Below are 12,244 nucleotides of genomic sequence, written 5' to 3'. Positions count from 1 at the left end.
TACCTTAAACCAGCTTAAGCCAGCATGCCTGCTAGAAGACATGCTGGCCTTCCTTTCTCTCTACCCATTTACAAGGTAAAAAATATGATTAGTTTTCAACAAGACCAGTTTTCCCAGTCTGGAATGCTGTGATAGCACTTTTCTGGCACAAAAGGAGGGAAGAAGAGGCTTCCTTTGACAGCAATACTAGCTTAAATTGACCACAAAACTAGGATCTTAAATAAACACAGCAGAAGACAAAAAAAAGCTTATACTTCATCACTGCCTTTGCCACAAAGGATCACTGTGTCACAAGCCACTGAAGAACTGGAGACAGCAATAATGTAGTCACATTTTCTGGATTTATGTGAGTGACCTGGAACGGAGGGGGGTCCAAGTCACCGAATTCCTATTTCGCCTTCTTTTTTCAGATTGCCACAGGAATATATATATATATTTAATGAATCTACATTTTTTTTTTTTTATTACAAGGTTTTAAAACGTAGATATTCTAGGCAAAGATCAGGAACCACTGTACTAGGCACTGCAAGCAATATACGTTCCTCGCTTTAAATAACTTCTAGTATACATATTTGCATACTTGCTACAAGAAGTTCCCTTGTTTGGTTACATGATAGAATTTGAGAAATGAACTTTTCATTTAACCTCTGCAAGACCTGTAGGATTGTGACCTTGAATACAAAAAAAAAAAAAAGAAAAATACTGCAGAAGGTCTGCACCATGTCTAGCTTTACAACTGTGTAATCAGAGTTCTGTTTTCATTAGAACAGTACTTAAAATAGAATTTCTTTTGTCACATCGTCTGCTGTATTGCTGTTCATTGCCTGCATGGAACTGTTTTTTTTTTCATAATTAGCAATTAGGGAAAAAAACATTAAAATAATAATAACATTTTGGCAATGTCACTTAAATATTTAGACTCTGAAGCAATATAAAGAAATTGTTTTTAAATTCAGATTATCTTTTAATTAATCTCCATGTGCTAGAAACAAAAAATAGCTGTAGCTCTACAAATAAAAGTTCATTGCGTGCAAATTGCTATCTCCTCACAGGGACCAATACAGTTAAGAATATAAACCCCTGGCACAGTACTGCTAAGCATCTGAAAAAACATGAGATGTCGCATTCTAATTTTAGTTATTTCCCATTTTTGAAATTTATTTACCTACCAGTGTAACCTTACCTTAGCGGAGCAACTTAAAAAGAAGGGGAGGTCAGAGATAATGCAAGGAGAGGAGAAAGAGGAAAAAGGGGGGGAGAAACCAATATTTGAACATGAACTACCACAATTCATTCCATAAAGGAACTATTGCAGATTCCTATGCTCCCTGGGTTGGTTGTTTGGGTTGTCAGGTTTTGTTTTTTTGGTTTTGTTTTGTTTTTACTCACTCTACATGCCATAAACATTTCCTATATAAAATTAAGCCATGTGATCTCATCTTGAGTGCTCTGTATCACATCAAAAAAATTGTACTCACCGGTATGAGGTTTCTGGAAGCAAATCATCGATAACGTAAGTTGTCACATTTCCGACTGGAATGCTGATGTCACCCAAGTCAATGTTGTATGACGTAATCTCAGCTCCGTTATTGCATGGCTCTTCCCAGTTCAGTACAAGGCACACAGAGGGTGAGAGGTGATAGGCATCCACGTGCTCATCCTCCAGCACAGAGAGGGTAGAGACTGCATCAGGCACAGATGCGGGGATTCTGCAGGTTACCAGGTCACTGTAAGGTCCAGCTCCTGCCTGGTTAATAGCCTGTGTGTGAAAAAAAAAAAATAATATTTTTACAGCATAAATTTTCTCTTTCACATGTCTATCAAGTTGATAATAATGAACTGTGCAGCCTGGAAGAGCTGCATGCGTTCTTCAAAGACTATGCACCACTGGTTTATTCTCTAAAGCATGACTCATACCCTCTACCTATACTACAGGAATTAATATCTTCCTTTGTTACTCAGGAGTATCTCTCAGAAAAACTGGAGAATATTTCTCTTTTCCCTAACAGCTATTTAATCAAACTTAACAGTAACCTTTTTATCAGCAGCAAACTTTGTTTAGTAAGGGAAAATGTCACAGTCATGCTGTCAGTGACAGGTGACATCACATTGTTCAGCAAATTGGCTACCCCAAATTGTTGAGCCGCCCTGTATAAAATCCTTAGTATACTGCAGAGTGCAACATCAGATGTTTTATGCAAGCAGAGTACCTAAGGGGCATTTGGCTTGCTGAGAGCTACACTGGTTCCTAACTCAGAGAATGGATAGCTAATGTCATGCTAAAAAGTTTCTGATAAGAATATAGGAAGTCAGCATGGCGTCAAGTCTATGACTCAGATTTCCCCAGAAGTCACAAATCACTAGCAAACCACCACCAAAGCACATAGCTCAAGAGAGGAGAGCTTCTCATCTTGACTCATAGATCCAGGATCCCAGTGGAAACCAAGTTTCAAAATCTGGCCCACTTCTCATTAATTGCAGAGGCTGTTGTCTTTGCAAGCTCCACGTTGCACAATTGTACAGAGCTGGTTTTTTATCAGTTGATGCTCAGTTAGTGGCAAATGCTGTATATGCTGCAGTCCGAGGAAATGACTAATGTTAACTCCTCAGGATTATTATAAGCTCCTGTGCACACTATCACAGAACCATGGAGACTGGAAGGAACCTTGGGACACATCTAGTCCAAACTGCTACTCCAAGTGGGGGTCAAAGCTGAATACAGACCAGGTTGCTCAGGCTTTTGTCCAGTCGGGTCTTGAAAAATGCCAAGGATGGAGATTGCACAGCCCCTCTGGACCACTGTTACAATCCTTAATTGCCCGCACAGCGATAACTTTTTTCTTTATATCTCATCTGAACGCCTCTATTTCAACCTCTGCCTGGAGCAAAACTGGACACAGTATTCCAGGTTCTCATGAATGGCACGTAACGGGCAACACCACCTTCCCTCCATCTGCTAGCTGGGCTCCTCCTGGTACAGCCCAGCGTGCTGCTAGCCCACAAGGTACGTGGCGAGCTTATGATAGCATATTATGGCACAGGCTGAGCTACAGGTGGTCCAGAAGGCAAAGACCTTCAAAAGCAGCTTTGACATTACCCAGCATCGTCCACCATCCACGTTTCCTTTGCATTTGGAAAAGCGAGCCCAGAGTCTCCCACCAGATTACAATTAATTAGAAAACTTGGGTTTACAATGTTGCCAGTAGAACTATGATGGCAAGGAAAGGACGTGTCAAACAATTGTTTGATTTCTTATCTGTGCTTCACTGTAGTAAATAACTTATTTCTGCTATGCATAATACAAACACAAAGCCGTGTTCTGTTTTTCCAGGAGGCGTTTTGTTCAATTGAAGAAAGAGATAATAAAGTTAGATTTGTCAGCCTTTAAAAAACCCTTCAAAACAAACCCTGCTCCAGGGACATCGTCTATTTAGTGAAGCGCTCCTAGAGCTGTTAGAAGTGAGCCTTGTTTCCTGGTCTGCCAATGATATTATTTGTCTTGCCTCTAAACCAGTGTTTAGCAATCTGTATCTTGCTCCAAGCAATTTATTTTCAGTGATGCTTTTAACTGCTTTATTGGACAATCTCATCATCCTAACTGATGGGAATTTCATTCTACATTGCTTCCTAGATATCCCCCTCACCCCCCACAAATGACACAATATTCCCCTCTGCAGAAGCCACAATTGTTTTCAGGAATATTCATTACAGGAAAAAAGCTGAGCAACAGTAAAGACAAATTGTCTGCCCTGCAGTTATATATGCCTGATTCCTCAGTTCTCTCTTTTTATTGAGTTACTGTAGATTGAGACAGCAATACTGTGTGTTTATGAGAAGGCAGAGTAAATGTGGTTTGGGGAATCTTTATTTTTAAAAAGCAAAAGAAAGATTTTTCTGTTAGAGCTGCTAACAGGTAAGAAAACCTGCCGTTATTCTCTCCTTTTTATTTTAAAAGAAAGACTAAAATTTCTGAAACTATTTAACTTTCCTTCTTTACCTGCTATACATACTTTGCTCTTTTTTTTTTGTAGTTGTTTAAATGTTCCATTGTTATAACAAATTCTTCTCCATATAATACACAGATCAGATCTAGAGGATGAAGCCCTCTAGAAAGTAATGCATGGGTCACTGATGGACTTCAATGAAATGTCTTAGTGCTGTCATGCATTTCACTTAACTTCTGCCTGTGGATTAAATTATATCGGCTGTGTTAAAAACTGGGTAGACTTGTGCAACATTTTTGTGGCAGGGAGTTTAAAATGAACGCCCACTCAAAATCAAAGATGCTATACAGCTGGCTGTTTCCATTTTTAACATTAAAACCCCCTTGAACTCCCCGCCGCTCACCGCAGAAGTGGTCTCACGGTCTCCTCCCTGCCCAGCGGATGCTGAATGCTTTCCCTCTTGCGCAAACAAGAGGCACTTTCTGGCTCACACTTCCAAGCCACTCATACGCTCTTTCAATTTGCCTTCCCCAACAGTGCCAGTGCAAGGTATACGGCCAGCTATGACCCAGTCAGAAAATACAGTTGAGTGTACTTAGAGGTGTGGGGCCCTAGCTCCTTGGCTGCTGGCCAGCTGCTCGAAAACTACTTCGTTAAAAAAAAAAAAAAAAAAAAAAAAAAATTCAATGTCCTGTTTAAAAAAAAAAAAAAATATAAGAAGGAAACACTCGACAGAAGCATGTTGTCCTTGATCAAAGAAACGACCCTGGGTGGTCCACACGTTGCCAGCTGGGTGGGTACGTGAACTTTTGGTTGGATTACTGGTGGTATTCTGTCTTCACATACAAATAAATCTTGTGGAAGAGTATCTTGGGCAAAAATATTTTTACTTCACTCCCACTTACTTTACTTTCCATTTACTTTTCAGTAGACATAAAGGAGAAGAAGTGCTATATTTTTATTTTCATATATATATATATATATGTAAAAAATATATTTTAACTGTTACTTTTTGCTGAAAAGAACAGGAGAAAAAGAGATCAAAGAAAAAGAAATCATATAGAGACTCTACTTGAGATCCCATCTTACAAATCTAAGAGACAAAATGGTAAAGATGAGGACTCACTTTCTGGCAACTACCGTCTCCTATATACATAGGAATCCACTCGGCTGGTTTGCTTTACTTGATAAATGAAACAGATGTTGGAGTTTATTATTTAAGCTAGGGGTATCTTCAACATCCAGTTGGGAGGTAAATGTTATTTACATCTCATTACCAAGGAAAAAAAATAATTTTTTTGGAAATTGTCTAAAACATTATCATTTTGTTTTAATATCAGAGGACAAGGTGGCTGTTAAAAGCATTATTCACCAAAAATAAACCACACTATACACGAGAGCAATTTTCAAGAGCTAAAGGTTATACCGACTCCCTTGTTTATCACTCTGAATTGTGCAGAATCTAAACTGTTCAGTTATATAGCAACAGTCTGCATTATTTAAATAAACATACATTCCTTGTGACTTACAGGACACATAACTTCATAGTGGCTAGTGATAAAAATAAAAACACAGTGGAAGGAAACTCTGTTTACATCTTAGACTGCAACGCATGCAAAACCTCTTAACTTCCATACCTGTAGCCTACAGCAGTAATGTGCTGCCGCTGACAATTCACTTATTTCAAAGCAGGTATCTGTGCCACTATATGCAAGTTGTAGAGATTCCTCATCTTCTCCCCACTCTAATCTGTATTCAGAGATGTCAGCACCAGAACATTCAGGACTCTGCAACACAAATATTTATGCGGTTCAATTCAGAAATGAGCACTTCAGATCTCTGTGTTTCACTGGGTAAGGAATAAAGTACATGGAAAAAAACCCCACATTATTTTTGAATTAATAGACCATTACTGCTGCAAATGCGCTGAATTAGTGTTCCCTAATAGGTTACTGAAACAGGCCAATTCTACACAAAAATTACCTGATAGAAATTCAGAGAAATGAGAAAGCTACTCTGAGTATGCAGCTACTTTGCTTTTCATCAGGACACTCAGGAATAAATCGTCTCTCCACTGCCTTGGCAGCAGCACAACCGTGGAGAACACAAAAAAGCATCAATCTGGTGCAGTCTAGTCGAGTGATCAAAACGCAGCTCTGGAAGAGCCAGCCTTCAAGCCTGAAGTAGTTACTCATGTTACTGAGAAAAGAATAACCTGAACAAGCAAAGAGCTCGTCTGAGGTTTTCAGTGAAAGTCACCCATCAAGCTAATGGTTCCAGTATGGGACACGGGAGTGCGGACCTGGGTACGTTAATATCCACAAAAAGACTCCTGCAGGATCCGTATGTCCTCAGCAATCCCTTCATCATCCTGAAGTCTAGGGGACCATGGAATAAATACCTGAATTTGCTGGAGATGAGCTAGTGCAGGCATAACGGCATGGTTCCCGAAACAAAATATTTTGGGTTTTTACCAGAACTACCTAGAGCTGTACTGTGGGGACTGAAGCAGCTCGGGGAACCACGGCTCTACGTGCAGAGGTGCGGTCTAGGATATGGCAAAGACTTTGTGATTAGGGCACGCGAGGTGTAATTTCCAGTAAAAGGATCCAGCGCATTGCTGCACGCCACAATGACCATCCTGCACACGCACGTGGGTTTCTCTAGCTCTGCCTCTGAGCTTCCAGCTACTTGAGTAGGAGCGTTCAGAATTGCTAAGCCAGCGTTTTAAAACAATGTGTAAAAAAGGCACAGTAGGCACCATGGTGTGCTCTCTAGCCAGACAAAAATAACTCCACAGTCCTGCTCCGGTTTTCCTTCATATTCATATCAGCCAAAAAATGATAGACTCTTCAAGGAAACATAACCGTTGCAAACCACATGACTCCTTCCGTAGCTGCGTTTTTAGCTAGAATAAACAAATATATCCTGCATATAAATATGGAGCCTACCAGAAACACTGCTGCATTCGCTGATGGTTGGGGAGAGCAAATGCCTGTCCGTATACTCATTTAAAAGGTAACATTTAAAAGTTTCGTGCAACTTCTAGCTTAGTGTCACAAACTGTTGCAAGAAATATTAACAAATACCCCCAAACTGCACCAAATGCACCTGTTTCATTATAAAATTGAACTCAGATGACATTCAAATCTAGATATGTCGTTAGCACAATCAATTTAGTCGAGCATCTCGTGAACGTTAATAACTTCTTTCTCAACGGTGGCATCCTTTTGTGGAGGGACACAAAGGATGCTGGGCTGGAACAGCTGCTCGGTTTTCAAAGAAAGTCTGTGGCAGAACTACAGCCCCATTGCTCCGTATTACAACATTACTTATGACAACATACTTTCCTGTCTGCCTTAATTACATAACATATATATATATATATCTTTTTAATGACACCCATCAACCCCTCAGCATTTCAGCTAAGACTTATTTTAAGAGTCCAATGTCTAAGATCCGAGAGAATGGAGAAGGAATGCACACACACTAAAATAAAAGTAAATATTTGGGGAAGAGACAAACAATTTTTGAGGAAAAAACACTACTTCATAAGCATTTGTACAGAGTTAATTTCATATCAGAGACTCCAGCTTCAGTCAAAATCAAATATTTGCTTTCACAATTCCACCCCAGGACACGCTGACATGCTAAAAGCCTGCAGAGAGCACTTCTACCCGACCAGTGCTCTATCATCTGACGCCAGCGTAGGAGGTCTCATGTCTGAATCCTAGTCCAGATGACTCATGATCAACTTTATGCAATTTTTTAAAGAGAAAAGTAGAGAAGATGATTTTCTGCAACAGAAGAGTTTCTGCGTATGGTTTTCTTGCACGAAGTTCCAAACCAGTGAATAGCTCTCAAGTTAGCTTTCAAGTTTTGTGGTGACCATATTAGTTTGGATAAGCAAGATGGAAATTAAACAATCAGGACACCTGACTTACCTCCCAGCTTACAAGTACATGTGTGTCAGACAGAAAGGAGAGGGAAGGTGCTCTGCACTGGCCGGGTGGTCCTGCTGCTGTGGTGACTTCTGTAGCCTCCGAATACGGCCCGTACTAGAGGGGAACAAGGTGTCTGTACGTTAATATATAAGCGCACACCCATCTCGCATTCCTCAAAGGCTTTCCAAGAACAGCACACAAACTTTTTCAATGCTATGAACTTTCTCAAACGTAGACCGGGCTTCCAACACTCGGCACCAAATACCAGAGTTCATACCACGTAAATTATTGCAAAGTTAAAATGTGAGGTAAGCTCAGGTACAAGCAGACAGCATGTCCCTCCTCCTGTGCGGCGGTGAGTGCCCATGAAAGCGTAAGCCACCTCCAGTTTACCCAAGAGTGAGAATGTGCACTCAGCAACGGAGTAACCGAGGAACAGTTTGTGTCCCTCTACCTTACCTTAAAGTAATGTGTTCGCATGTCTGTGCCGTAGCCTGGCATAACTGCCTTCTCGCGGACGTAAGGAGGAGCATAACAACAGTAAAACACATACTGGAGTCCAAATCCAGCTTCGTTTATACAAAATGTCTGCCACACGTTAATTATAAAAGGACAGCATGTGATGGAGCCCCAGTCTGGGTTCAACGTGCAGGGCCATGCTGCACACACGCCGTGTACGGCTTAGCTCCACAGGCAGCTGAGCCAACTGCTCAGACAACTTTTGAGCCCTTGGTAGGAGAATAATTTAAATGCATATTAGCAAAAGAAAAGACAACTTTCGAAAGTCTGGAAAACTGGCTTCAGCCAGCAGTGCGAGGACAGGAGAGAGAACCGTGGAAATAGCCTTCCCAAGGCCTCTTGAGTGGGATAATAAAGTTTGTTCAGTACCTCCCCAAGCTAATTAGAAATCGTTCTCCAGAACAAAGGAACTTCGCTGGAAGCAATTAGAGGAAAAACACTGATATTTACTTATGTTGGAATGCAATACTAGCAAGCATGAAGAAAATGAGCCACTACAAAGGCTGAACAACACTGAAATTATGAACCCCAGAAAACCTCAACAGATGTGTCAGTATCTGAGCTATTCAGAAAGGCTCACACTGATCACTTTGTTTGAATTACAAAGAATGCACGCTTTAAAAAAATCTCATTTATTGACTTCTGCTGTTTTCTTTACCAAATGGGAGGAAGAAAGGTGTTTGCATCTGGTAAAAAAACCCCAACCAAACCAAAACCAGCCCCCTCATTTAACAAAGCGTGGACCTTTGCAACTTTAAACACTATTTTGCATTAAAAAAAAAAAAAAAAAAAAAGAAAAGAAAAAAAGAGAAAAAATAAGGGGGGGTGAGGGGGGCCCAGAGAAGGCACCATATATGCAAAGCTACCAGGTAGGCAGTGGCTTTCATTCCAGCAAGCAAATCCAATCTCTCCATGTGTATGTAATCCATTTTTCACAAAAATAGTGGATATTTTTAAAACAAAACAGTTTAACAGCCTTGCATATTTTTCTAATACCTAACTGAAGTTTTAACAGAACGTCTCCCTGTAAGTGAATAACTTTAAACCTTTGTGTTATGTTTGTTATCAAGATTTCCTGGGAACAAACACATCAATAGGCACATACTGTTGCTGGGACTGCCTTTATAAAAAACCCTTGGAAAGATGCTCTCACAAAGGCAAGCAGAACCAACCCAAACCTCACTGAATCAACAAGATCTTTCAACAGATCTCCGTGGACATCAGATAGAATTTCTGATGTATTTGGGAAGGCACATCTTCCAAGGAAATCATGTAACAACAACAACAACAAATCATCAAATCTATAAAGCATGTATTTTTTTAAAATTAAAACAAAAAAATCATTAAGAATGCAAGCTTTCCTCAAAATATATCAGTACCTGAGTGAAATGTCAGTAATTGTTTCTACACAGTTAAGATTTAAAACAAAAAGAAGGAATGCAGTGGAAAGGGAATAAACAGATCCCTCCTTGTAAGCAGACAGGAATTTTAGCAGGGATTTTGCACATTTTGGTGCAGCTGATTTTGGCCAGTCAAATCATATTAGTACCTGAAATCTCTTTTTAAAAGAGTACCAGATCCAAACCTGCAGCTCTTCCTCAAAAGCTCCTTTCAGCACTTCCCACTTAATTGCCCATCTCAGGCACAGTACCACCTCCAGAGAGAAAAAGTCAAAGCACGCTCTGGCACGCTGCACGTACCCCGCCATCGTTCAAAGCTCTCACTCTGAACCGATACGTTGCTCCAGGAAGGAGATTGCTGATGGTGCACTCCAGATCAGGCCCATGATACACTTCAGACACAACTTCTTCGGGTTCTGTCATTTCTACGCTGTACTCTGAGACAGGACAGCCGCTTTCTGACGGAGGAACATCTAGAAAGAAATCACAGAATACATTAGTAACATATGGACATATGCCAGGAAGATTAATTTTTTACTTCACATACCACAGAAATACATATATATACACACACGCGTGTGTGTATAGACATATATATGCACACATATATCTATACACACACACATATACACACACACACTCCCAACAATGATCTTCCTCTTTGATAGATGCCTTACCTGCAGTATCTCATCCATGTACATGATTAACATTTTTAAAGCAAATGAATAAAATTACTCTTAGCCCTAAAAGTTCACCAGGTCAGATCATCATATGCAAGAGCAGCAGCTCCCCCGAGGCAATGATCTGTCACCCTGGGAAGCTGTGTTTGATGCCAGGAGGTGCCCAGCTACTTTTAAAGCAGAACACAGTAGCTACCATCCTCTTCCAAGGATGAAAAAAAGCTACTCTGCTTCTTTTCCCCAATATCAAAGGTGGAGTTGTGCACAAAAAAATTGGTCAGTGAGGCAGGGGAAAAGGTCTAAAAAGCTGCACGAAGAATGGGACTAGTGTTGAATACACCCTTTCCAGGACAGAGAGAAATTCGGAGGCACATGGTGGCTGCGTGATCCAATCTTGTCTGCTGGCCATGGTTGGACACAGTCTGAGGAGGGTCATGTATGCTCCAAATCTACTATTTATACGCGAGATCTCTGGCAAAGCCTCATTAACACCCAATAAAAGTACAAACAACTGCCATCCTCGAAATTTACTAGTCACACTGCTAACATTTATGAGATTCTAAATCTCTGTGCAATGATCTAAACTCTGCGCTTCACTTGGAACAACAGCTTTTGGGGAAACCGAATTTGTTTTCTGTGCCTGTACCCGTTTTGTTGTGGGCACCTTTTTCCCCATGAAAACAACATATTAGATAGGACAAGGGGTAATGGCTTTAAAGTGAAAGGGGGTAGATTTAGATTAGATGTAAGGAAGGAGTTTTTTTTACTGTGAGGGTGGTGAGGCAGTGGAAGAGGTTGCCCAGAGAGGTTGTGGATGCCCCATCCATCCCTGGCGGTGTTCAAGGCCAGTTTGGATGGGGCTTTGAGCAACCTGGTCTGGTGGAAGGTGTCCCTGCCCATGGCAGGGGGCTTCAAACTAACTCGATGGTCTTTAAGGTCCCTTCCAACCCAAACCTTTCTATGATTCTGTGATACTTGATAATATTTGCATGTTGTATTACAAGCCGGTGCCACAGAATCAACCTGGCTGGGGTTCTGAAAAGCAGTGCTCCACCATAAGGGGTACAGTCTTCCAGGAAACAACACGGTTATCTTCGATGCACAGGTAAATTTTTATACTGCTGTTGAGATATATGTGTCAGTTAAAAATGGTACTGCTCCAGAATTTAGCTTAACGAATGATGCCACAAAGAATCTTGGATGCTGCAAGATTATCATAGTAAAGAAAAACATCTGCTGGATACTGGCATGTACCATGTATTCTGAAAAATGTGCCTTTTTTGACAGTTTAGTGTCATGTCCATGGCCCAAGTCCTTTGAAAAATTAAGGTGTCCAATGGATTGTGTGCATTATACTGTGGATCAGGGTTTAAATGCCACCCGAAATCCTCGATGTGTTCTAACTCAAGTTTCTGAGAGAAGTCCTATATTAGAAGTAGCAAAATGCTTCTAAGTCAATATTGCAAAGGGATAAAAAAAAAAATCTTGAATCACATGGTGTTTTTGCAATAAAAGGATAGATATTCTAATATAGCTGAAACTTTATAGTCCTGACAGAGACAGGTCCTAACTAAAACAAAAATGGGAGCACAGTATCAGGCCTAAAGGACAGCTGGAGGACAGCTACGTTCAGAAACCCAGTACAGAGCCGCAGCAGCCGATGAGAAGCTGTGCTTCTGCCTTGCACAGACTTCACCGGACTTTGCTCTGTAGTTCCCGCTCAACAGAATACACTTCAACTTTTCACAAAAGTCTAG

At 40.7% G+C, this 12,244-nt stretch overlaps 1 protein-coding gene across 3 annotated transcripts in view; it reads right to left on the bottom strand.

Moving 5' to 3' along the window:
- The window catches only part of FNDC3B (fibronectin type III domain containing 3B), a 212,079-nt gene that overhangs the window by 36,368 nt on the left and 163,467 nt on the right, over positions 1-12,244 (bottom strand). For all 3 annotated transcript variants that reach the window (XM_030028612.2, XM_030028613.2, XM_041126803.1), the window contains 4 exons: positions 10,108-10,280; positions 7,889-8,002; positions 5,582-5,731; positions 1,479-1,759 (listed from right to left, as the gene is read on the bottom strand). In XM_030028612.2, coding sequence (XP_029884472.1) covers positions 1,479-1,759; positions 5,582-5,731; positions 7,889-8,002; positions 10,108-10,280 — 718 coding nt within the window. The remainder of the gene's footprint in view (positions 1-1,478; positions 1,760-5,581; positions 5,732-7,888; positions 8,003-10,107; positions 10,281-12,244) is intronic.

This window comes from Aquila chrysaetos, chromosome 10 (assembly GCF_900496995.4).
Source record: "Aquila chrysaetos chrysaetos chromosome 10, bAquChr1.4, whole genome shotgun sequence".
In the NCBI taxonomy this organism is placed as follows: domain Eukaryota; kingdom Metazoa; phylum Chordata; class Aves; order Accipitriformes; family Accipitridae; genus Aquila; species Aquila chrysaetos.
Note: the sequence above shows the minus strand (reverse complement) of the source record. Positions and strands in the feature narration are given on the sequence as shown.